At 39.6% G+C, this 27469-nt stretch overlaps 1 protein-coding gene across 2 annotated transcripts; it reads right to left on the reverse strand.

Moving 5' to 3' along the window:
* Positions 1–25669, reverse strand: mapk8ip1a (mitogen-activated protein kinase 8 interacting protein 1a). Of its 2 annotated transcripts, none has more exons than XM_077210508.1 (12): positions 25343–25669; positions 24193–24304; positions 14863–15174; positions 10784–10865; positions 8665–9654; positions 7894–7966; positions 7109–7278; positions 6920–7023; positions 6678–6794; positions 3583–3653; positions 2729–2827; positions 1–2209 (listed from the first exon to the last, which is right to left on the reverse strand). In XM_077210508.1, the coding sequence occupies exons 1-12, from the start codon at positions 25411–25413 to the stop codon at positions 2137–2139; spliced, it is 2274 nt and encodes a 757-aa protein (XP_077066623.1). In that variant the 5' UTR covers positions 25414–25669; the 3' UTR covers positions 1–2136. The 2 variants fall into 2 exon arrangements, with proteins under 2 accessions (XP_077066623.1, XP_077066624.1); XM_077210509.1 differs by having other exon boundaries at positions 25234–25669.
* Positions 25670–27469: the final 1800 nt, after the last annotated feature.

Raw genomic sequence — 27469 nt, forward strand, 5'->3', positions numbered from 1 at the left:
TTTACAAATAGGATTTAATGTTATGGATTCCACAGAACAGTTATGATCATTCAAACAAAAACAAAAAAATGTTCAGTGATAACAGATGAAATAGGCACAACTTGTGATTTTGCAGGATTGGTTCGCAAATATTTTTTGCAGACACAAATGGTCCTAATAACTGAATACCACCTTTCAAAATGGCCATACCAAGCAAAATATCTTCACGCACAGTGAGAAACTGTTCTACAGAACACCATTTCTGCAGATTATTCAATTAAGACTGCTCATTTTGTGAATATTGCATATTAGGTAAGCGCATGCTGTGAGGATGTGCCATTTTGAAAGGACTGGGGAAGATGGGTCCATTTTAGGCCCAGGCTTTAAAACCTTTCCTTTTTTGTATCAGGAAAACAAAAAATGAGCAAGCACAAACTTTTCACTACCAGGCAGCAGTATTCCTCAGCACCATTTATACAGGCCTTTCTGTCATTATGACAGTGTTGCATCCTCTCCTTTTATATATTTCAGGTGCCAGAATAATATATACTTTAAGATCTTTCCATTTTGTAGTTATAAATAGGATATCTATTATAATATGTAAAAAGAAAATAAAATTATTTGGTTTTCACAGCTACATATGCCAGGGATTCTGAGATTGAACCAGAATGCAAAAAGGCCCAGACTATGCTCTGTTTAACAGAGCAACATATGGGAATCTAAGCACACATAAACATTGAATACGAGAACCAAAAATAAAAAGCATTCACAGAAGTAAGCATGGAGTGTGCAGATAAACGGCAGCAAGTACCCAATTTAACCTAGAACACTTAAAATTGTGGCATTGGGCCGTAAACACAGGAAAACAATGAAAAAGTAGCTCTGGAATTCTGTTAATAGCTCTAGGGGTCGTTCACACAGATACCTTTTTTTCTATTCCACTGCACTACTTTACCATTGTTTTACTCTTACTCATGACATGTCTACACTGGATGCAACCATTGTCAGCTAGAAGCTGTCCATACTGCACAAGACATAGCAACCATTGCAAATCCATTTGTCCTTCATATCAGAAGTAGCACGAACGCATGGAGTACATCAGAAATAGAACGGGGTATCAGTTTAATGTTGCGACGCATCAACTGTAGACAGCCTCACTGATTATGATGAGTTCTATTTGCTTTTTTGCATCACATTGTACTGCGGTGTAGACACGGCATTTAAAAACATGGCGCTCAAGTTAAAAGTTTGTCAGCTTTTAAAAAATGCATCTCTAGACCTTGCGCTTTTTGTTCCACTGACCTGTCTCTCACATTTTTAAGAGCAAATACACAATCTGTGTGAACAATCCCCTAGACGATCGTGTTTGACCTTTACGCTCGCATCTCACATCTCTTGCGTTCTCTAAAAACGCGGCAGTCAGTCTCTAGACCTTGCTTTTTTTTCATTCCAATGACATTTTTTACCCTCAAAAATGCGCTCTGTGTGAATTGAAATCAAGTAGCTTTCCGTAGGATTCCTAATGATTTCGACTATGAAAATTCACTAAAAAACCATAAATGTGACTGCACTTTAATGTTCTGGATTAGGGATTCATAACCTTGGGTTCAAAGAGTTGCTAATACGATGTGGGAAATGTTGGAAAGTGGTCTTAACCTGTGGTGCAAAGTGGGTCAGGGACACCAGATGGACAAACTGGGCTGAATTCAATTACATGGCTCACATCCGTTCTGAGTGAAGAAGGACGAGCCCCAGTAAAGCTTTGGTTTCAGTGAAAAACTTGATTTTGGATCCAGTCTAGCTTTATGATCTCTTTTCTGTCTTGTGTTGTTTAATCCATCACTAATGCATCAAACATTGTGCTTCGAATGAATTCAAATGAAACCAAACTTCGCACAGAAATGATTTTTACAAGTTACATCAAACATTTTTTTAGTTATTAAACTTCGTAAGGCTTTACACCAGTCAATAATACTCAAGATGTACGAGGTGAAAGTAGTTGCGGTGTGGCCGATATCTGTTTCGATTTTAACTTTTGTCTGAAATAGACGTCAACATTATATCATCAACATGACACGTTACAAAGAGGATCAAAACCACCATCATGCAACACCTCATATAGTATGTGATAATGCAAAAATACAAATAGACCGAAGGTCATTCGAGGAAGATGTCTTCTGTCGGACAGGAATATTCCATATTTTCTTTGTAGAATTGCTGAAAAGCTTTCCTGTTCAAACAAAGAAAAACTATTGACAAAGACATACATATTTATATTGTATGCAGCAAAGTCATATTTTAACAGCATTTTGGAAAGGTCTAGATGTGATTTTAAATCTAGAAACAATAATCTAGAATGGCTTTTATTTTTATTTATGCTTTCCTAAGATACAGAACTGAACCGAACACAAAAGTGCGTTAGTGCCATATTTTAAAATAACGTTTAGCAGATCGATGTAGGTAACATTTATGTAAAAATGTATCTTTTTCTGAGAAAATGTATAATTTTATACAATTTTTGGATAATATGACGTCCCTCCGGCTAATAAAATGACCTTCAAACAATTAACAACTATCAAATCACGCATTTGTATAGGCTACTACTGTATATGTATCTCTAAATATAGTAGTAAGCAAAAAGCAGTATATCCAATCTGGGATACGTCTCAAATACACAAGTTAGTGTTTTAAGAGGAAATAAGTCGAAAAAGAAAATCGTGTGTAATCTTGAAGAGACTGGAGAACTCACCCTACAGATACAGCCAGTTTTGTGGTTGTATCATCTGAGAAGAACACGTGACAGGCGAATCTCTGGTATGCTGGATGTTTCGTTATTAGTCCAAAATACCTGAAAGAAACACACAAGAGTATTTACTGTCAAGTATGTGACTCTATTGTCATTGCTGTGTGTTCTCTTGGTTTCCTGTAGGGGGCGGTGTAGCTAGATAAAAATGGGGTTATTGTATTTACAGCTTTATATAAGTGACCACGAGCTCTCAGTCCCAGATTAAGAATTTTATATTAGTCTCTGCATCTAAACTACCGTTCAGACTTTTAAATAAATTTATAGTTTTAAGGATGCATTATATTGATCAATAATGTAACAACAGATTTCTATTTCAAATAAATGCTGTTCTTTTGTATTTTATATTCATTAAAGAATCCTGAAAAATGGTTTCCACAAAAATATTGATATTTCAACAGTGATAATGATAAGAAATGTTTCATGACATCTTGAAATTTAAAATGCAATCTTGTATGCAACGCATGCCATTTCAGAAGGATCATATGTCGGGGAAGACTGGAGTGATGATGCTGAAAATTCAGTTGTGTATATTTTTAAACATATTAAAATAGAAAATAGTTGTTTATTTCACAATATTATTGTTTTCAATGAATTTTTGATCAAACAAATTCAGCCTTTCTGAGCATGAGACTTCTTAAAAAAAAACAATTGCCAACCCCAAACCTTTGAAAGGTAGAGTATGCAAAAAATGTATTAATTATTTATCAATTATTTTATTAATTTATTTAAGCCCTAATTCACCCTTATTTTTCTAATAAAAGCATGATGAGAAAAAACATGCATTTGTTCAAACTCACTTGTTATTCTTTGGATGACATCCGCAGAAGGAGATGTTTTTCAATTGGAAAAAGTGAAAGCACTTCTCACCCTGTAAAATATGAAAGTAAAGACTGAGTGGTCTAATCAGCAGCAGGGATTGGAACACATTAGTATAAGCTGGAAGCATATGGTGTCACTGCAGTGTGAGGTCGTCTCAGTGTGTGCGCTTAACTCCTGAAGCCTGCGATTAACATCACTGAGCGCGCTCACAAATTCACTCAGAGGGGCTTAGGGGGCGAGACTCCCCCGCTTTCTTAAGACGCTTCATTGCATAACTGTGGAGCCGTAAATGTTGCGTCACAGAGTTCAGTTGAGTGGAAGAGCCTTTTGGTGGCAACATCTAGTCACACTAGATAGTCGCCTCCATGGGGTCAAATGTCAAAGTCCATTTCCAAATCACAAATCTACAGGTAATATTGAGAGCGGTTAAAACAGTGCCGTGTGGTTCATCATGCCTACTATTCATCATTATTTTTTTAATATAGAAATTACATTGATTTGCTGTTTTTTTTTATAATTTGAATATTTAGATTAAATATTTTATAATAATATAGTATTATTAAATTAAATTTATAAATAATAATTTATTCAAAGTGTTTCTAATGCAAAACTTCAAAACGTTTTCTTGAGATTATTCTTTATTAATAATTATTTCACTGGGTTAATCAGTTAATATCACTTTTACTGCAAAAGGCATATCCTTAATGACATCATCTTTCAGGAAGTGACATCATTTTAGTAGGACAACAATAGAATTAACATGAGCAAGTATTTGCAATAGATTTTATGATTAATGTAAGGTTTTGGAACATTAGTCAGTAGGCCTATCGCTTAATTTAAAATATTCCATCCATGGATAAAATAATAGCAATTGATATCAGAATATTTCAAAGATTTAAAAACATCACATACTTAAAATATAAGGTTAAAACATCAAAATTAAATTGACCCCTTGAACCCTTTATTGAATTACTTCCATAGATAATAATAACACAACACACTGGCGTAGACACGGGTGTACTAGTGCCAGTCACAGTCATAGATATCATATTGAGATGTCTATATGATGTCTATGGTCACAGTGGCAGCTGGCACAAATAAAAATAGATGCAGAATTCATTTTGAAAATCTTAATAAAAATGTTTTTCTAAACTCGGGTTATTGCTGTTTATTTACGATATTTGTTAATTTAAAATGCAATTTAATTTTTAAATTAGCATAGTTCAGTGCTCGAAGTGGGGCGGTACTCACCGGTAAGCAGTACAGGCAATTCTACATTTTACTCTTAAGCGTACCTGCACTTTTTCTTGCGTAGGTACCGCTACTTCTCGCATGTAGCCGGTACTCGACCACTGACAGAAAAAGCGCCAGTGTCACGCCCGTTGATATACTTCGTTTGCAGGGCGTATGCAGTGCGTATTTTTTCCGCACCCATGTTAACAGGTTCGAGCTTTCACACTGCACGCGCATGCGGTCCGTTAATGCGCTGCTGGTGCTGTGCGCGTATACAACAGTGCAGAGATCGTTCCGAGTCTATTTTTGCTGTGCTGCACGCGGTGAATTAAAGTGACAGCTCATGGTTCGTGGTCAAAACACAGATTGACATGAAAATATAATAATCTCACCATAAATGCATTTAATTAAATAAAATGTAATAATCTAAATGTATTTTTGGACTTGCAGACTTGGAGGAGTTCCGTTTTCGCACGCACGTGCACACACGCACTTGTTTTAATAGGCTACATTTATGTTGTTGATAAATAACAACAAGTTTTGTTATAAGTTTTGTTTTTCACTGTAGAAATCTCAAATGTCATGATTTGCCAATGCAAGAGAGTACCGACACCTTTATTTTCCCACTTCAAGCACTGGCATAGTTAAAGAATAACTTTTGAGGCTCGCGTGTGGTGCCTCATGAGAAGAAATGTGGGGGAAATCAGCGCTGCTCACACAAAGAAATTCAGCGATGAACATACAGTGGTAAAAAGTCATGTGGATATTTTATATATACAGCATATGATATGAGTTAAGCAACATCACACGACCAAGAGTGCTGAATACCATCACAATTGAAAATGTGACTGATTTCATATGACGGACAGTTCAATAAACAAGTAATTCATATGAAGTCACTTACATTTTAGACACAATATTGACTCTGTTCTATTTCAGCAGCGAAAATATTTCCAATCAAACATCGAAGCAGAACCACAACGCATCTCAAAGGAACACTCAACCGTGTTTTCATTCCTGAACGAATCAGCCGTTTGAATAAATGGCTCAATGACTCACTCATTAAGACGGTCGCCTGCCGCCATCTACTGATGGTTTAGTTTCGTGTTTAAAAGTATCATCATTTCCATTATTTCATATTTGTAGCCTATATTCAAACAAATATTTAAAAAAATATCATAACATTATTTAATGCAGTTGTCATTTTTTCAGGGTAAATTAGGCCTATTTAATTTGATTGGTAACAGCCATATAGCTGTCTTATTTTATAATTTAATTTATTGATCAAATTTAAGAATTTAAAAGGAAAGATGAAGCATATATTTAAAACGATTATGGAAAAATGCCCTTTATAAAGGTTAAAATATAAATATGCAGGTTCAAACATGTCAAAGCTGACTGCACACTGATGAGAATATTGCTTCAGAATAAATTATATTTACAACACAAAAAAAATAAAAAATTCTGGACAAGCAATTTTTTTACTTGGATAAGTGAATGACCGATTTACTTGTTTGAAGGACAAGCACATGAAAAGGCTTAATGTCCAGCCCTGGGTTAGCTATATTTTATATAGCATTATGGTTATGTGGCAGCTTGAGTATAGTTTTACACATCAGCCCAGTCTATTCTGTAAAGTAAGTGATGCGCAGAGTAAGGGTTTTTTGCACATTAATCTGACAATAAATGTGGTACACCCAGTTTTTCTTATGCACACTCAGATACTCTTTTCTGGCTACGCTAGTGACACAACATAATAATTTTGAAAACTATTTGATAAGGTACTACATGACAGGAACGACCATATGCTTGGCGAGTAATTTTTATAAGGTATACAAACCCTTCCAGAAGTCCGACAGTCATCCTGAACGATGATTTTAACTCCTCTTGTGTTGATTTCCAGAATGCAAGACGAAGGGGGGCTGAACTGCATTGTTGTTCTTCTGTTTGATGCTATCTGTTGACATAATCAGATTGCGTATGAACATCAGATTACAAATGAACAACAACATAACATGAAATTATTATGGAAATATATGGAAATCCAGGGCAGAATTATAATACAGAAATTAAATAGTATACCTTTTGCATGGCGGCACAAAGCACATCGTTCCCTTTGTGATATGGCACTTGAACAGAACCAAGGAATTTCACCCAGAATTTGTCCAACCAGTCACTTTTGACCTCTGAAGAAATCACAGCGAGCAGACATTATTGCACAATGTACAAAAAATCAAATACTCAAAATGCCATAGCAAAGCCAAGGTTTACCTTTAACAAGTTCATCCTTTGTCACCTTGACAGCGTAGAATGCTGGAAAGATGCCTCTAGATCCAGTGCGCATGTTGTAGCCCTCACACCACAGATCCTCGGCCTGCAACTCGACCAGTAAGGGGTCATCCGCCTCCAACTCCAACTCATCATCATGGCGAGGAATAAACCTGTGAACGAGCCAAAATTAGGAATGCTCAGGTCAAATGTGGTATACTTAGGAGATCTCCAAAAAACTTTAGTTTAAGGAACCATGAGTAGAGTGTGACTTTGTACAAAATATACATTTGTATGCATAGATCTGTCCTATTACTCATGTTATGTTTTTTTGTGTGTGCTGTCATCATGTTTTGCTGTAGTTGGTTTGTGGGTGAATTTCACTACAAATCAAAAGAATAAACCTTTTTTTAGGACAATTACTTTGCATTGTGATATTTTCATGACAAAATGATACTTAAAATAATAACAACAACAATAAAACAAATACAGTGAGGAAACTAATACGAAGCATGTTATTATGCTTTTTTACTTTTTATTATTATTACTTGAATTTTATTTAATTAAAAAAGTAATTACTGCATACATTAACAGCAGTACATAACATGATGAATCTATTCATTTCTCAACTTAAATATTATACAATTTCTTATAATAAAATGAAGAAAATTAAAAAACACTAATGGTCTTCAAAAAATATGCTCAGTATATGTTTCAATATCCCTTAAGTCACTTTTTTTCTTTTGCTTTTTAAGTGAGTGCATCTCAGGCTTTGATTGAATCTTTACCTGAACACTGCTCTGTGGCTCTGTTCTCTTTCCTCTCCATTAATAACACAGGAGAAGAATCCAAAATCAGCCCCTAAGTGGGAGAACAAACGTTCATTGTCACTAGAATAACAAGGGAAAGAGACGTTTCGGCAGGTAGTGCTTGCTGAATTTCAAAGACTTGCTCCTGGGTTGTGAAAGGAGGGTCTGAAATTAGCAAACCTGTTAATGAGGAAAATCTTTGCAATTCTTGCATTATGTTTTATAGAAGGGGTGCCACAAGGTTCAACCCTTGGAACTTTGCCATTCTTGCTATAGGCTTTTCACATCGCACTTGCATTTTTTGGTAAAACCACTCCACATAGCCATTTATTCTCTCTGAGTTATATGACATGTTCAACCCTTCTACAGGACAGGTTATGACATAAAGCCCTCAACTACTGGGAGTGCATGGTCTTTAGAGCAAATTATTGTAACATATTTGAAGGAATAATAGAGAAGCTTCAAAACTTGGGCACTATTCAATGCCATTACAAAACCGGTGAAGAGCAAGGATATTTTTTTTAAATAACTCAGATTTTGTTTGGCTAAAAGAAGAAAGTCATATACACCCAGGATGGCTTGAGTGTGAGTAAATTATCGGATAATTTTCATTTTTAGGTGAACAATTCCTTTAAGATCTGTGCACATTTGCAACAAACCACCAAGTGAAAAACTTTTTTTTTAAGAACATGAATTCTAAATGAATTAATTTCTAAATTCGAAACTACTTTCTTAGCTCATACTACTCACCAGAGAAACGTGACCGTCTATTCACAAAGACATTCTTGAACTTGCGGGAACGGGGCATGTCTGAGGTGGTGTCTGTGGTGGAGTCCGCAGACAAACAGGAAGTGTCTCTCCTCATGCTCGTCGCTCCCGACTCTTCCTCCTCTTCGTCCGCATCCTGATCCTCCTCATCATCGTCGATGGCAGACTCGTAGACTGTATTGTCACTGTCACTTTCGTAACCTTTGTAACAATCCTTGATGCTCACTAGCTCGAGCTTAGCATGCTCATCCACCACCAGGGTGTACTTGACCGAGTCATACGTCAGTCCCGAAGCATCCGTGCTGACCGCCACCGTCTTTAAGGTTCCCTTGTCCTCCTTTGCCACTTTGGGCTTGCGGGTTTCAGCCCACTGTCTAGCATCCCCCGGGTCGCCGAGGCTGACAGTCCGGCATGGGGGTGTGGGTGGATACACCTCATCCTCCTCGCTAATGGAGGGGTTCGGACAGGCCGCCGATGGGTAGTTGTGAAGGGGAGGAATCTCCGTGTCTGAACTAATGGACATGCGATTGCTGTCGCTGCTCTGGGACAGAAACGGTCGCTCCTGCTCCCCGTTAACCGGCGTGAGGTGGATCTCCTCAGTGGCATTTCCTTCGGAAATGCGATAGTCCTTGTTTTTGTCGACTGTCTGGTCACACGTATCTTCATTCTCCACAGGATACTGCACTTGTTCCCGATAGCCATTGACGGTGTGATACCGGGCTTTTTCCTTGCAAATGATCGGGATGTCAAGGACACCCTCTATGAGGATCACTTCCGTGGATTTTTCCCTCATGACTGCCTGTGTGAGGGGCGCCACCACTTTGGGGTTGTTCAACTTGTCCTGCTGCTTGGTGCGAACGGCTGAGGCTTTATTCGTGGAGGAGGCAGGGCCTCGTGGTTTGGTGTCAGCCCTGGCCTGAACTTTGTCCCCATCGGTCTGGCTAACCTGCTCAGGTTTGGCCGCCGGATCCCCTGTTTCACACACAGAAGATTATACATTAGGCAATAAGCCTAATAGAGGAAAACATTTGAAGGGGATTATGTAAAAATGTCAGTTAATGCCTCATAAACACAAATTGCTACATTTAATTCACCACAGGAAGTAATGAATCCTGATGATTTTTAAACCAGTATAGAAATTCTGTTTCATTATAGTTAATCAACTGAAGAAATTCACCAAGAAATATGACGTCACAACAATTTCTAAATATACAAACCTAAAAGAAAATAAATAATAAATGAAACATGAGACTAAAGTAGTGACAGATCTTTTCTTCTGTATTATGACGTACATTCGAGTGAAACGGATTATCAAAAAGAAGAAAATGTAGGGCGGGTCTTTGTTCAATCCATTGCTTGTTAATTGGATGGAGGCAGATCTGAATGCGAGCTTGCAGTTGATTGTAAAAAAGGGCAGGGTTTACGCAGACTATATGATTGGAGAAGTCCATCATACATCATCAGAGATAAGTGTTTTGTTTCACTGGAAGACTTAGTTATGGTCTCCCAAAAATAATATGCACGGATGAATTGTTCACGATAAGATAATTTAACATGCATTTAGAAAGCTATGAATTTTCACTTCATGCTGACTTTAAGGTAATGCGTTTATGTCGGTGGACTCGGTGATAATGGTTACACACACCAAATGCAAATTTACCATCATCAGCAAAGGATACAATTTTAGTATATAGTAAAAGCATGACAATGGGGGCATAGCCTGGTAGCCACAGTGTTTACACTCCTTAATGGATTACACTGGGACAGGACAGGAGAAAGTATTTTATCATAGACGTTAACACATTTTTTCATACTTCTAGCTGGAGTCAGACACAAGTGACATCCGATGAACTCTCTGGGTAAGTAGATTGACGAAAATCCCATTAAGTTAATTACAGCACGTAAACACATTTTCATTCCGTGGAAGCGAATACAACAAAAACACCCACAATTATGAGACATATATTGTATTCCTTTCATTTATATCATGGTAATTCTTCTAATGCATAGACATGAGTTTGAAAAATGACTTGTTTGGAAAAAATGTCTCAGCAATTCATCAGATGTGTTCATTTGTGTGCTACGTGTGGCCATTACTCACCCTTAATGTGTGGTGATGAAGAACGGGTTTTCTTTTCTTTCCTTCGTTCTTTCTCACCAAAGGAATTGTTATTTATTGTGTCCTGCGAATAAAATGGAGGAAAAAAATGAGGGAAGGATTTTTCAATATACAAAGTGCTGACAGGGTCAGATCAATATTGCTGAGATTAATCCTTACAAAAATAAATATGATAACCACATTTTTTGGACACTATCATGAAGATAGTACATACATTCTCTACAGAACCTTAAAATAACAAATAAATAGGTATATAAAAATTTAATAATTAAAAAAATATAAGAATGTCATTGCATTAGATAACTAAATATCAAAACAAGTGGAATGTATTTCAAATAATGGCAGCAATTTATTAATCAATAAATCCAATTAATTTATTTTTCACACTAAAACACAGACACAGGCATGTGTACATCTCTCCATCCTGGACAAATGATTGATTTTGTCAGCATTACTACTTGCCACTACATTATAGGTGCTTTTCTATCATATAGTGAAAACAGAAAGTGTATTTGAGTACAATCCATAAAGCAAGTGAGTTACAGGAAGAGCCCTTTCCTATCGCTGACTCACCAATTGTCCATGCTGCTATAATGCACCTTTAAAACAGAAGTTCCTATGTTGCCATAGCAATGCGCCCATCGACGATGCAGAATAGGCATGCGTGAGAGAGTGTCAGTGTGTGCGTAAGTGTGGGGGTAGATAGGAACACACACTAGTGTTCGTGACGGAGGAGGAAGACACAGATGGCTGAAATGAGGCTCTTATCCAGTGACTCTAAAAACAGTATCAGGAAAGAAACCAGATGGGAGAAACTATCCCGACAGTATATTGCGATCTAGTTTAATAATCAAAGCATGTCTTTATATATTACTGTGGGTCTACTAATATCAGACTAAAATTAAGCAATCTTTATAAATATATGACATTTAAATCTGAGAAAGATATATATATATATATATATATATATATATATATATATATATACTATATTTATACATACATTAGTGGACAAAAGTGATGTCTGGAGCATATATTTGTTTTCAATGATACTATAAGTCCAATTAAATCAAAACATGAGGACATTGTATATATATATATATTTTTTATATTTTGAATATGAGTGAAGAACAAAACACTAAACTTGGGCTGACAAAGTTATTTGTCAGAAAAAGGCAAAAAAAGCTACAGCTACAGGTTTTATTTTTACAATGCAAAAAAAGACAACAACATAATAAGTTATTAATATTTTGTTGGTTCTCTCTTGTTTTTGCATGTTCAAAAATTACTTGTATGACAGCCTGGCCAAAAAAATTGCCATATTTCATTGCATTCTCTCAAATAAAACAATTGTCACCAAGCACTTGAACAAATTTCTTAAACAAATTAAACCTATTTTTAATAATATTTGAAAGAAGTGTGAAGATGTCAATTTTCCGAGGCCAGACATGACTTTTGGATTGGAGCTGAAATATTGATGACTCATCCTGCACTACATTGTTTCGTCCAATCAGATGCTTTCTAGAATAATAATGTATCTGCACCTAAAACCATATGCAAATAGCAAAACATTTTAAATCTGCGACAAACTAAAGAAAATTGGCTATTTTTTTATTTTATAAAAGAACCACTTAGATATGTGTTGATTTAATAAAGTCTTTAAACAGTCAAAAAGGGCGGTATGTTTTAATAATTTTCCACAAAATTCAAAGTGATAAATTAATAAATTAAAATAAAACATACTGTTTTCCTTTGTCAGTAATGTGAGACTGTCAAAATCTACATGACCCTAATTAGTTTCTTAATGCACATTCCTGGCATTATTGTGGACAAATCATTGATGCACATTATTCGAAGTAAAAAAATTCATATATCTTTACAATCCTTTGCTTCTAAAACAACTATACTTTTTGGATGACATCACAGCCCCTCCAAAGTATGCCATATTACAGAAGTAATAGGTTGTCAAGCGCTTCACATCTATTCAAAGGGTTTCAGCCAACATCCAGGCCTCTAGCTTTCTTGCTGAAATATTTTCATCACAATGTAGATATTTTTAGAGCAGACTTTTTCACAGTTTTACTTGTATTACCCAATAACTGTGTAAAAGCTCTTTGCTAATTCCTCAAATGCCCTTTGAGCCCCGCGGCTGTTCCAATGCTGCAGACGTGGAGAGATTCAACAAGCCAAGATTACAAGATTAAAGACAGGGAAGCACATTTACAGTCATCCACCATCTTCTCTAGTTGTAAAACACTCTGCAGTCACTAGAAACGATCAAATCAAATATCTTACAAGTGGGCTTTTGCATTTCTTAATAACAAACATTCGTTTTAATATATCCGGTGTTTTAGACATTCGGGACATTGGACTTTAGCCAGCACTAATGCTATAAGATGGTAAATATTGTTATGCAATTACTGCAGACCAAACAGATTAAACTGCATTGTGTTTAATGTGCATTTTCAGCTCAGTGCAGGTTAATGGAAAGAATGAGACGTTTTTGCATGATTTCAAAAGATCTGGAATAATGTATTTTTGAGACTTTCAATATATGTAAATGAGCAGCTTGAACGTTCAGCAAAATATTGTGATCTGAAATTTGGATTGACATGAGGGTGAGTAAGTAATGACAGAATGTTAATTTATCTTAATTTAGAATCTTTATAATCATATGCCTTTTTGATAATACTCTGAACAACATCAGAAACTACAGCAAGCAGATTAACAAAACTCTATTTGGTAACACAGAAATTGAAAAGTCAATTTGAGTTCAGTAAGTCTGGGTTGGTTGTCTTTTCAGGAGATAGCAGTGCTGCACCATTACCTAAATCATTTAGTTCCCTTTGCCTCATTACCCACAATGCACTTCAAAATAGAGAGAGAGAAAGGAAGGCTACTAATGATTTACCTTAAAAAGATAAAAGGTTAGATCAGTGTTATTTTAGTATTATATTATCTATACTTTGGACCCTTTTTCATTTCCAATGTTCTCATATGCAGAAGTCATCATAGTTGGGTAAACTTCTACAGTGGTGAACAGGAGACGACAGCAAATATAAACAATATGAATGTGTATATAAAATAAAATAAAAAATATGAAAATATTAAAAACTCCACTATATTTGCAATGTTGATAACTGTGGAAAAGTGTCATAACAGTCTGTGAATAAGGTCCATTATAGTATTTATAATTTTTTTTACATTCATTTTTATTTTAATGTGTTTTTTAAATTTAATTTTTACTTTTAAAATAAAACTTAATTTCAGTGAAATAACTTCATTTTAGCGCTTGGGAAATATCATGGAGATTAAGGCTATTTTTCCCCAAATAAAATACTGATATCATCATATTTTTGCTACAGTTCCCAAGTGAACATAATAAAACCAACAAGATTTTCACAAAATGTCAGATCAGAGGGTGTTAAATTTCTATTGGGGCATGTTGTCACACAAGGTTCCTGGACAATAACAGTAGAAATGTTCACTATATTTTATGGAGTATATTTTTAAGCCGGAATAAAAAGCGACAATTTGCTAACCCAAAAATGTCAATCTATTCCAATTTACATTACACAGATCACAAGACTTCAAAAAACAGCGTCAAATATGACATCCAAAAAAACGTTTTTTGTAATATTTTGTTCAAATCGCCCCATTAAAGTGCCGCCCCCTGCTGTTTGACCCTCACAGGTCAACAGTAATGATCCACTCACGCTCTTTCTTGTCGGATTGCATTACGCATGGAGGGCGGACAGCAGTGATTCATAGCAGGTGGGCCGAGCGGGAGCTCACAAACAGGAAACGTCATCAGCATCAGCATCAGCGGCCGGGAATATCAAAGAAAACCAAACGCTACGTGCCAACGATTTGCATATACACTGAAAATACACCCCATCCCTTCAGGGGAATGGCTCGAGATGGCATTATCGCTCGAGATCTTGTTTGTGCAGTATAGAAAAAATCATCACTCTTACTGTAAATCAATTTCTAATCCCTGTCAATCTGCCTCAGACACAAATCACAAGACCAAAGGCCGCTGCCCAAACTGTCCGTCTCACCTGAGTCCTTGGCACTTGAGGGAAAAGATTCAGGGTGGTGGGTCTCTTGGGCCGGTAGGTATCCATGGTGACGGCAGGGATGAAATCCTTTAGCTGAGGCTGAGTGACAGGCAGCCCTGCGCCCTGCTCTTCCTTGTGGTTGTCATCGACGGCATCAACCGGCCGCCTCTCGTCCTCCTCTTCCTCCTCTTCTTCCTGGATTCCTCCCTCTGCATCAATCAGGTCCAAGTGGAGCATCTCCGTCTGCAGCTCCACCACCCCCCTCCTCCGGCCGCTCCTCGGCGTACCATTGGTCGGCTGGGTCATGTGATCCTGGGAAGAGCAGGCAGCAGAGCTTTAGAGTCAAGAGCAAAGGAGCTGCAGTCAGAGGCAGCCGGCCAATCAGAGTGCGGTGATGACATCAGCCTGTGGCTCCCTTCCTGGCTGCTGTAAGGAAAGCTAATTCAATCCCAGAGAACAATGAGGCGTGTCACACGACTTAGCAAAATAAACACACCCAGAAATGAGAATTTATAACATGTTCATTACACTAAACTGCCTCATTGCCAATGAACGCAGCAAAAACACTTATATTACGATGCTAATTATTGTATAAAAATATTGTGAAATCATAAATGAGGGATTTTTGTTGACATTAAGCGGTTAGACGATATCCATGGTCAGATGTGGTTGCCTTTGACACAGAGAGAATTTATAATATGTTCAATAACGCTAAATTTCCTTCTTTTTAAACGCAGCTTTAGCATAAACATTAATGCCATAATGCTAATTATTGCATTGAAAAAGCTTGTGCAAAGACAAATAAGCAATTTTTTTCAGTTTTTAGTGGTTATAATATGATCATATCCATGATAAACAGTCAGATGTGATTGGCTTTGACAGAGAATTTATAACATTATGCTAAAAACTTAGAGTTATTGTCTTTAAACAGCTATTCTTAGCACAAACACTTATGTTATCAATTGTTGCATAAAAAAGGTTGTTAAACCCTAAATGAGGGACTTTTGTTTAGGTTTAAGTGGTTAGATGATGATATCCATGATAAACAGTCAGATGTGATTGGGTTTGACATCTCCCCTCAGTGTTAATGTCTAATGCTATTTGACTGCTATGCTAATTGGTTCTGAACACAACAGGCTCTTGTGACCTCATACTCACTCATATGAATACTGAAATCTCGATACATATTCGGACCGCAATACATGGAAACTAATGCTCTGCCGTTGACCTAGAAATCTATTTTTGCTGTGGGGTAAACTGCTCGCCAAGCTCTGTACCTTCAAAAGATTCCTCATTCAGCTCGAGACCGCATGACTGTGTCTCCAAGAAAGATAAGTGACTGTTTGGTTTTAGGGTGGAGAGATATAAACCACACATACACGTTTTACTTTGCAGTGGGGACTGCCTCTTGACGTCTACTGTTTTTGAATTAAGATAACTGTGATTATAGTCTAACACTAATCATACTCTTTAGTTAAATACAATCATGCAAAAGTGACTTTTGCTCATCATTTACTCACCCTCATGTCTTTTCAAACCTGTAAGACTGCTTTTTTACAGAACAGAAAAGGAGAAATTCTGCTTAATGTCCAAACTGCTCTTTTTTATACACTGAAAGCTAATGGTATCTAATGTCCGCCTAACACCTTTTGTTTTTAACATACAACTATAATGTACGTAAAACAGCTATAGTAATACAAGATACAGTTCTGAAACGACATGAGGGTGAACAAATAAACATTTTTGGATTAGCCTAACTTTTTTAAAGGCAATGTTTGTGCTTGCAATGTGTCATCCTTTAAATGTAAAATCCTTGAAGAGTTTAATAAATAAAATCACATCAGCTAATTAAACTTATTAAACATATATATGTTATCTATTTGAAAGTGTATATGGTGGTTTTAAAAAAAGGACACTACAATCCTTACATTTAATGTGGCCCATATAGGCTATACCACAGAAGTGTAATTTCAGAAGAAATGGATAAATAGGGCTGGGTATTGACACAAATCTCAGATTGGATTCGATATCTATTCACAAACTTGCTTTTAGATTCAATTCTGATTTCGATTTAATTCAATATAGATTAAAGGGCTGGTTGATTATGATTTCAATTTTCTAACTTTAGTTACTTTGTAATGTTGCTGTTTGAGTATAAACAACATCTGCAAAGTTACAACGCTCAAAGCAAAGGAAGATATTTGCTTTTAAAGAAATCGTTTAAACGGCTGGTAGGGACTACAGGACATTCCTCCCGGGTTGTGACGCCACCAACCCTAGAATTTACATAAACCCCGCCCCCGGGAATGCGATTTATAGATTATCATGAGTCAAAATATGCTAATCAATGACTAGAAGATTAACTTCACATCAGCAATATAAATTCATCAACTAACCATTCAGAAATGTCCTGTTGCATTCTACATGTTGTCACTTCTTCTTGAGTCTCTCCATCAATTGTCTGACAATGGTTTGAACATAAAAAAGCTAAAAGTTTTTGAAATTTTCAGTGTGTGTCTGTGTGAGGTAATCGGAGCTGCTAACACACACCACACACACGAGAACTCTTTAAACTCGGCCCTCTGTGACAGGAGCAGCAGCTCGTTTGCATTTAAAGGGACAGACACCAAAACGGTGCGTTTTTGCTCACCCTCAAAAAGTGATAATTTTAACATGCTATATAGAAATATCTGTGGGATAGCCTATTTTGAGCTAAAACTTCACATACACACTCTGGGGACATCAGAAGCTTATTTTACATCTTGTGAAAAGGGCATTATACCACCCCTTTAATGTATCATGTACATTAACATTGAATATTCTCAAGGGGAAAAAAATAGAAAAAATGTAGTTGGTATTAGGATAATATTTACTGATTTGTATGGGCTGCTTATATTTAAATGACAAAAAGGAAGTTTTTATAATAATGTTATAATAATAGTTGGCATAACTTTTTAATGACTATTATGTTTCTACTCGTTTTTGAAATCTGTCATAAAAACATGACGGATTTATTCAAACATACCTTAAATATTGAAGAACAGTTAAAAAATACAATGAATATGCAATATAGTGCAAATATTTAGCAAAATGCTCCTCTCTTGAGTTTATTTGTTTAGCTGTTGGAGCTCATGGACATTGAATATCTTTTCTGGGGTACATGTAGGCCCATTTTTTTTACCTCTTGAAACACAGATTGAGCGATTACATGAGACATGACGGATTTTGGTAAATTGTAGGCCCTACTATATCTTTCAACATACCTTCTGATGTTCATCCATATTTATTCTTTGCTGTAAAATAGTAACCCGTCCCGTGTGGAACTTGAGGCGATACACTGATCTGTCACTCACATAAAAGAGCGCCAAAACGGTATTTATCGTTTGAATTTCGTAATCAAATTGATAGAATTTGAAAGCTGAGACTTTTTCATGTCAAAAGCAACAAAGCACAACGCTGATTGCGCTGTATTGGATGGGCATGGCTACAGTTTTGTCAATCAAAATTAAATTAAAATCAGGTAATCGCTCAACCCAGTAAATAGGCTAGGCTACTGTTAAACTTAATTTCAAACCGTTACATTTCATTTGCAGTGATATATAAAAAATATTTTCCTTAATGCAGGCTGTCACACTCTCAGAACCCACTACATCCCTCACTGGCCACCAGAGGCCACCATCACCCGAGTATTGACTTTCTCACACATCACTCCTGGACTGATTACTCACACACCTGCCACCACTGATCACTCACACACCTGCACCCTGTTATCTACCTGCATATAAGCCCCATTCACTTCTCATACAGTGCGAAGTCTCGTTTCCTCTGTGAACATTCTGAGCGTTTATCCCTGTATTTCTGCCTACCTGTGTTTGACCTCCGCTGATCTGATTATCCCGTTGTCTGCTGCCTGTCTCTCGACCCTCTGCTTCGTCCCTGGACTTCTCTTCTGCTCGCTGCCAGCCCTGACCCCTTGCCTGGATTTGATAAGTGTGAGCCCATTCTCTATTGCTGATCTTGCCGGTGTCTGACCCTTTTCCTGCTTACTTCTCTTCTTAATAAATACGTTGCAAATGGACCTGACTGCCTCTGGTGATTCATCACAGAAGACTTCGCCACAACAAGGTTCAGCAACGATGTCTGCACTCACCGCAGCGTTCGCTGCCCAAGCGGATCAACTCGCCACTCATCACCACCAACTCAACCGTCTCACATCGGTAACTGAGGAATTGGTGAAAGCCATTCAAACCATGCAAAACCCCGCTCCCAACCCTTCTCCACAGCAAATACCACAACCAGCTCCCCGTGCCGCTGAAGGCCAGTCCTCTATGAGCGCGCACCCTCGCCTCGCACTTCCCGAGAAGTTTGATGGAGACCCAGGGAGATGCAAAGGCTTTATCCTGCAATGCACACTCATCATTGCCCAGCAACCCATGCTCTATTCCACCGAAACCAGTAAGATCGCCTTTGTTTGTTCTCTATTAACCGGAAGAGCATTGGACTGGATTACGGCAGTATGGCGAGCGGATGGTACAGCTTTTCCCACCTTCGAGACATTTCTTCAACAGTTTCGAGAGGTTTTTGAGCATTCTAAAGAGGGCAAAGGAGCAGGCGACCGACTTCTTGAACTCACCCAGGGTCGTTCCACGGCCGCCGAATATGCGCTCACTTTCAGAACCCTCGCCGCGCAGACGGATTGGACCAACGATTCATTAAAGGTGATGTTCCGAAGGGGATTGAGTCATGAGTTACAAGCTGAATTAGCCTGCCGTGATGAGGGGAGAGAACTGGATCAGTTTATTCATCTGGCTATCCAAATCGACAACCTCATCCGATCTCGCCGTATGAATCATCGTCCTGTATTTACCTCACGCCCTGTGGTTCCTCCTAGATTCTCTACCCACGCATCCGCTGACCACGTTGAACCCATGCAGATAAACACCTCTCACTTAACTCTGGAAGAAAAGGAACGACGGAGGTGTCAAAACCTGTGTTTGTATTGTGGCGAGGCGGGTCATTTCCGCATCAACTGTCCCATACGTCCTCCACTGAAAAATCTACGACCGGTGAGTTTCCCTGCTGAAACCCCTAACCCTGACTCTTGCATATCTGTGTCTCTTGTACTCACAGTGAATGATCGTCAAATCATCACCCATGCCTTGATTGACTCCGGCGCTGCCGGGAACTTTATGTCACAAGACTTTGTTCAACGAAACAACATTGCTCTAACCCGTTGTTACCCTTGTCTCACAGTCGAGGCCATCGATGGAAGACCACTAGGCTCAGGTCGGGTAACCCATATCACCCAGCACATCCACATGCGGACAGGAGCTCTTCACACTGAAACCATTCAGTTCTTCGTTCTTCAAACTTCTTACACACCAGTCATTCTGGGTCTACCCTGGCTCCGCAAGCACGATCCACACATTCGGTGGGGAACCGGTCAAATCATCCACTGGAGTAAATCCTGCTGCTCCACCTGTCTCGCCTCTGTGACTCCTCTACCCGTTCGAAACATCACTGTTCCCCAGGAGGGGACTGACTCAGTTCACCTTCCAACCGAATACCACGACCTAGCCGTAGCCTTCAGTAAAGTGAAGGCCTCCAAACTTCCCCCGCACCGCAACAGCGACTGTGCCATCGATCTGGTTCCAGGCTCCACGCCTCCCAAAGGCCGTATCTTCCCTCTTTCCCAACCTGAGACTGAGGCCATGAGAAAATATATCGAGGAAGACCTCGCAAAGGGCTTCATCCGAACCTCAACATCTCCAGCATCAGCTGGCTTCTTCTTTGTCAAAAAAAAAGACGGCGGTCTGCGACCTTGTATTGATTATCGGGCTCTCAATGATCAGACCATCAAATTCCACTATCCGCTCCCTCTGGTACCAGCAGCCCTGGAACTACTCCGCACGGCCAAGTTCTACACCAAACTCGACTTGCGCTGTGCGTACAATCTCATCCGCATTCGCGAGGGGGACGAGTGGAAAACAGCCTTTTCCACATGCACAGGGCACTACGAATATCAGGTTATGCCGTTCGGGCTGTCTAACAGTCCTGCCGTGTTCCAATCTTTCATCAATGACGTCTTTCGAGACATGCTCCATCGTACAGTCATCGTCTACATTGACGACATCTTGATTTATTCCAACACCCTGAAGGAACACATCCAACACGTCCGAGCGGTCCTAGAACGCCTCATTCAACACCAGCTTTATGCCAAGATCGAGAAGTGTGAGTTCCATCAGACCTCCACCACGTTCTTAGGATACATCATCAGCCCTGAGGGTGTCGCCATGGATGAGGGCAAAGTTCGAGCTGTTCTTGAGTGGCCACGACCCAGCACTCTTAAGGAGCTACAACGCTTCCTCGGGTTTGCCAACTTCTACCGCCGCTTCATCCGTAACTTCAGCATTGTGGCAAACCCTTTGACATCTCTGATCAAGAAAACTACATCACGTCTTCCCTGGAATGAGTCAGCCACTCGTGCCTTAAATCAGTTGAAACAACTCTTCACGTCTGCTCCAATCTTGCACCATCCCAACCCCGACCTACCCTTTGTGGTGGAGGTGGATGCGTCGAATACTGGCCTGGGCGCAGTATTGTCCCAACGGCAGGGGTCTCCACCCAAACTATACCCCTGTGCCTTCTACTCAAGAAAACTCAATGCCGCTGAGAGAAACTATGATGTAGGAGATCGTGAACTTCTGGCCATGAGGGCCGCCTTCAAGGAATGGCGACACTGGCTAGAAGGAGCCGCTACTCCCTTCACCGTACTCACCGATCATAAGAACCTAGAATACCTCCGCACCGCCAAAAGGTTAAACCCCCGACAAGCCCGCTGGTCCCTATTCTTCACCCGTTTTCAATTCACGGTCACCTACCGTCCAGGGTCCAAGAACACTAAGGCCGATGCCCTGTCGCGACTGTACGATCCAGAACCATCCACCCAAGCTCCTGAAACTATCCTGGGTCCCGACCTCGTCGTTGGTCCCATCCAGTGGGATCTTGAGACCGAGCTGGAGCAGGCCAATGCTCAAACGGAAGTTCCCATAGCCTGTCCGCCTCACAGAATCTTTGTCCCCGAGACACTTCGTAACCAGGTCCTGGAGCATGTTCACGCTCTTCCTAGTTCCGGTCATCCAGGGGTTACAGCCACCATTCAACTCCTCCAGAACCGCTACTGGTGGCAAACCTTAATCCAAGACACCACCAGGTTTATCCAACGATGCCAGGTCTGCAACACCCAGAAATCATCTCGCCTGTTACCCGCCGGTTTACTCAATCCCCTGCCCATACCTCAACGTCCCTGGTCCCACATAGCAATTGACTTCATTACGGACTTACCCGCCTCCAACGGCCATACTACCATCCTCACCGTGGTGGACCGATTCTCCAAAGCCTGCCGCCTCATTCCCTTAACCAAGCTTCCCACTGCACTACAAACGGCAGAGCATCTCTGCAACTGGGTATTCAGGTTGTACGGTCTACCTGAGGATATTATCTCCGACAGAGGACCTCAGTTCACCTCCCGAGTCTGGTCGGCCTTCTTCAAGGCCCTTCAAGTCAACGTGAGCCTCACGTCCGGATACCATCCCCAAGCCAACGGGCAGGTAGAACGTCTCAATCAAGATATCATCAGGTTCCTCCGGACCTACTGTCATCATCACCAAGAGGATTGGAGTCGTTACTTAATCTGGGCGGAATACGCCCAGAACTCCTTACAAAAGCACTCCACGGGCTTGACTCCTTTCCAGTGCATCCTGGGTTTCCAACCACCTCTATACCCTTGGTCTGGGGAACCCGCAAACGTCCCCGCCGTAGACGACTGGTTACGACGCAGTGAGGAGACGTGGGACCAAGCGCACACACACCTCCAGCGAGCAGTCCGCCGCTTCAAGAGACAGGCTGACCGCCGCCGTCGAGCCGGTCCAGAGTACCAACCAGGACAATGGGTGTGGCTGTCCGCTCGAGACCTTCGTCTTCAACTCCCCTGCAAAAAACTCAGTCCCAGGTACGTGGGTCCTTTCAAAATTCTTCGACAAATCACTCCAGTATCTTACCGCCTGGCCCTGCCTAATCATTTCCGTATTGCTCCCACCTTCCATGTTTCACTCCTCAAACCCGCTGCCGATCCCACTGAGGGAGGAGAGAATCGACCCCAGGAACTGAATCCGCCACCCATCTTGGTAGAGGGCGAGGAGGCTTATCGAGTACACCAACTTCTGGACTCGAGGCGCCGGGGCAGGTTGCTCCAATACCTAGTCGACTGGGAGGGATTCGGTCCAGAGGAACGTTCCTGGGTCAATGCCACGGACATTCTGGACCCCACTCTCATAGCTGAGTTTCATCACAATCATCCGAGCAGACCTGCTCCTCGACCCCGGGGTAGACCTCGACGCCGTCAACATCCTCGCGCCAGGAGTCGCTCGCAGGGGGGGGGCTCTGTCACACTCTCAGAACCCACTACATCCCTCACTGGCCACCAGAGGCCACCATCACCCGAGTATTGACTTTCTCACACATCACTCCTGGACTGATTACTCACACACCTGCCACCACTGATCACTCACACACCTGCACCCTGTTATCTACCTGCATATAAGCCCCATTCACTTCTCATACAGTGCGAAGTCTCGTTTCCTCTGTGAACATTCTGAGCGTTTATCCCTGTATTTCTGCCTACCTGTGTTTGACCTCCGCTGATCTGATTATCCCGTTGTCTGCTGCCTGTCTCTCGACCCTCTGCTTCGTCCCTGGACTTCTCTTCTGCTCGCTGCCAGCCCTGACCCCTTGCCTGGATTTGATAAGTGTGAGCCCATTCTCTATTGCTGATCTTGCCGGTGTCTGACCCTTTTCCTGCTTACTTCTCTTCTTAATAAATACGTTGCAAATGGACCTGACTGCCTCTGGTGATTCATCACACAGGCACAGTCTAAAGTTAAGTGCCATTTTTGATTCCTGAACTAGTCTTGTGCTAGTGAGCTGTAAGGAGATTAGCTTCAGACTCAGAGATGTCGATGAACCCTTATAGGCATGTACAGGTGGTGCTTTGGCACAACTCCAACAACTAGATTAAACCTGACTCTACAAACGTTATAAAGTGTATAAAACTACATTAAATATTAAGCCTAACTTCAATGTGAAATAAAATGTAAATAAATTGATTAAAAAACGCATTTAAAATGTAAATACATATATTACATAAATTATAGAAAAAAGTATATATGTTGATAAATATAAATAAAATATATTAATATGTATATGGTTTTCCCCAAAATGCCAGCTTATATGAAAACAGACTATTTGTAATTTGAGGGTGTACAGACTTACTTTAGGGTCGAGGTCGAGGTGGTTGAGAGTGATCCCGTTCTCATCCGTGATTTCTGTTACTTCTGACAGGTCGTCATCCTCGTATTCATTCAGACTGATGTCATGCGTTAACCTGAAAAGTGGCAGCACACCCACGTACACAGTGACACACACTACGTCATTCCTCCACGAGAACATTGACAATCACAGAGAGGGCAGGGCTCACCGGATGATCTGATAACTTCAGGAATACTGCAGTGCTATATACACACACAAACATTGGTTTCCATGTTTTATGGGGACTTTGCATATAAGTAGTGGTTTTATACTGTACAAACTGTATATTCTATTCCCCCACACTAACCCTACTCCTAATGCATTTTTACATTTTCAAAACAATTCATTTAGTATGATTTATAAGCAGTTTTCCTCATGGGGACCAAAAAATTGTAGCATAAGGTAAAATTGAATGGTGTGTCCCCATAACGAAGGCAATAACAGGAACACACGCACACACACATGTATATATACATACTGTATATAGCCTATATATATAGCCTATATATTCAGAATTATAAAACTTGTGCATATGAAAATCTGTTGTAAGAAAGCATAAGCAAAAACACATTTCTTCTGTTTGTTTAAACACATCGTATGAACTTCGTTAAGCAATAATAGTTACTTTCTTATTCAGTCTATAATGTTTGGAAAGCAGCTGTTGTTAAGTGTCCTTTCAGTCTGCAAGCTAGCAAAATCCTTTAGCCATTTACTGATAAATGAAGCGTTAAAAATCATTCAGACATACTAACTTCTCAGCACTTTCTTTTTTTATACCTGTAATTGTGCAGCCGCCCACATGTCATGATAGATAAGATGAACAAGATAATTGTTCATGATAACAAAAAATTAAGTCAAGCGAAAAAACCTAGTAGAACTGTAAATGTCGTTTTGTCGAGTTATTTGTATGATTTTGTACCATGCAAAACACTCAAAGCAAGCCTAATTTTAGGTTAGAAATATTATACTACAAACTACAAAAACCTTCATATCCATAACCCTTACATTTATTGTCCTGCATCCACACCAAACTAACATTCCGGCCCATTTCTGAGCACACAGGCTGATCCAAGGTCAGTTAAGTGCAGCGTAAAAGGCCCCATCACTACTGTACCATTTCTCCCACTGTTCCTCCATCCAGCTGTCCCCATCCTCTCTGGAGTCCATGGCCAGACTGAGCACCATCTGCGGGGCAGGGCGGGGTGCCACTGGACCCTTCTTAGGGGGAAATCGATGGAGCCGACAATTATGCCACTTTCTTTCTCGACCTCCCGTCCAGCACACCAAAACGTCTTCTCTTCAGCGAGGGTCCTCAGGGGGGGTTACATCAGCCACGGGAAGCTGTAGTGCCTGTCCTCACATCCCCTGGAAAACATCCTACTGCACACCCCACACTCCTTGCTCTGCTCTGCGTGTGTCCTTCAATGGAGCCATTAAAGTCAGTGGCGGATAACTGAGAGAGAGAGAGAGAGAGAGAGAGAGAGAGAGAGAGAGAGAGAGAGAGAGAGAGAGAGAGAGAGAGAGAGAGAGAGAGAGAGAGAGAGGCGTAGTCTCCTCTAAAAGGGTCTGCCAGCCCAGTGATTGATGGTCCAGATCAATGCGGCTCAAGTTGCCACCTCCACACAAGTGCAGGCCGACAGCGGCACTGGAGATGCATGCTGGGAATCGATGGCATTGATAACAGATGAAAATATATGTAAGGCTGTCTGTGATATATATGGTATCATTAAAGTTAATTAGTAACTCCTCCTAAACCCTGTTAATTAGATCTAGATATCCATGGTTTCATTAATAGAATATTAAGCATGTTATTGATGGATCAAACTTGCGTCATCTTATTTTACATTGTGCGGGGAAAACGAAGATTACACGCGTTATTGACTTGGAGGAGATCCGTTTCATTGCGGGACTCGGCAGAAGATGGAGGATGAATAAAGAAAGAGGCAGCGATAAGAGTCTGTCTGTGGTCATTATGATGTATAAGAGTACATTAGCTGACCTGGAAAGGAGCTAAGAGGTCTTTCCTTCATTAGCACAGCTCCCACAGGACAGCATTCACATCTGCTCCGCATACAGCAGCTCCATTGCATTACTACAATACTAGACTGAGATAAACACCAGCACACTGCTGGATGCTGCTCAGTTCACTCAGATGTCCACCAATGGGGCATGTTTTAATAACAATGAGACATCACAGATATTCACAGACAATAATAATGGTAAAACTATTATACTGGTGATGTATCTGTGACTTTAGTTTAATGTAAAGGTTGTGACCTTTAACAAAAACAAAGACACAAAACACAAACAAAAAAACAAACAAAAAAACAATAAACCGAACACAAAAAGAGGGGAAAAACACAAACCAAAACAAATAAAACAACAAAATAAGAACAAAGAGAAAAACAGACCAAAACAAAGAAACAAAACACACACACACACACACACACACACACACACACACACACACACACACACACACACACACACACACACACACACACACACACACACACACACACACACACACACACACACACACACACACACACACACACACACACACACACACACACAAAAACAAACACCAAACAGGACAGCAAAACAGAACACTAAGAAAAAAAGAAACAAAGCCAAGAACAAAACAACAAAAATAAAGATAAATAAAATATTTAAAAAAATAAATGTATATAAAAAATAAAATAAAAAGCCAAAATAAAAACAAAGTACATAAAAAAATGAACCACTAAAATATAAAAAAAATATATTGTTGGAATGAAAGATTTGAAAGAATGAAAGATTTGCACTGGGCAGTCATTAGTAACATCTGAACAATTAAAAACATTTATTAATGAACAGATTTATGACTATGACCATGAATATGATCTATTTCAATCACCTAATGCAAATGAGCAGGCCTTTGCATAAATGCAATTCATCATACATACATACATGTATATATATATATATACCTATATGTGTGTGTGTGTATATATATATATATATATGTGTGTGTGTGTATATATATACATATATATATATATACCTATATGTGTGTGTGTATATATATATATACCTATATGTATATATACAGGTCCTTCTCAAAAAATTAGCATATTGTGATAAAGTTCATTATTTTCCATAATGTAATGATAAAAATTAAACTTTTATATATTTTAGATTCATTGCACACCAACTGAAATATTTCAGTTCTTTTATTGTTTTAATACTGATGATTTTG

This window comes from Siphateles boraxobius, unplaced genomic scaffold, assembly GCF_051911475.1.
Source record: "Siphateles boraxobius isolate OS27281-9 unplaced genomic scaffold, OSU_SipBor_1 65, whole genome shotgun sequence".
In the NCBI taxonomy this organism is placed as follows: Eukaryota; Metazoa; Chordata; class Actinopteri; order Cypriniformes; family Leuciscidae; genus Siphateles; species Siphateles boraxobius.

Coding starts and splice junctions, on each gene's coding strand:
- mapk8ip1a (XM_077210508.1), bottom strand. CDS start 25,413: ATGGTGCTCAGTCTGGCCATGGACTCCAGAGAGGATGGGGACAGCTGG. Junction 3,654..6,677: donor ACTGTCGGACTTCTGGAAGG/GTTTGTATACCT, acceptor CATATTTTACAG/GGTGAGAAGTGCTTTCACTT. Junction 2,210..2,728: donor AAACTGGCTGTATCTGTAGG/GTGAGTTCTCCA, acceptor TTGTTTGAACAG/GAAAGCTTTTCAGCAATTCT.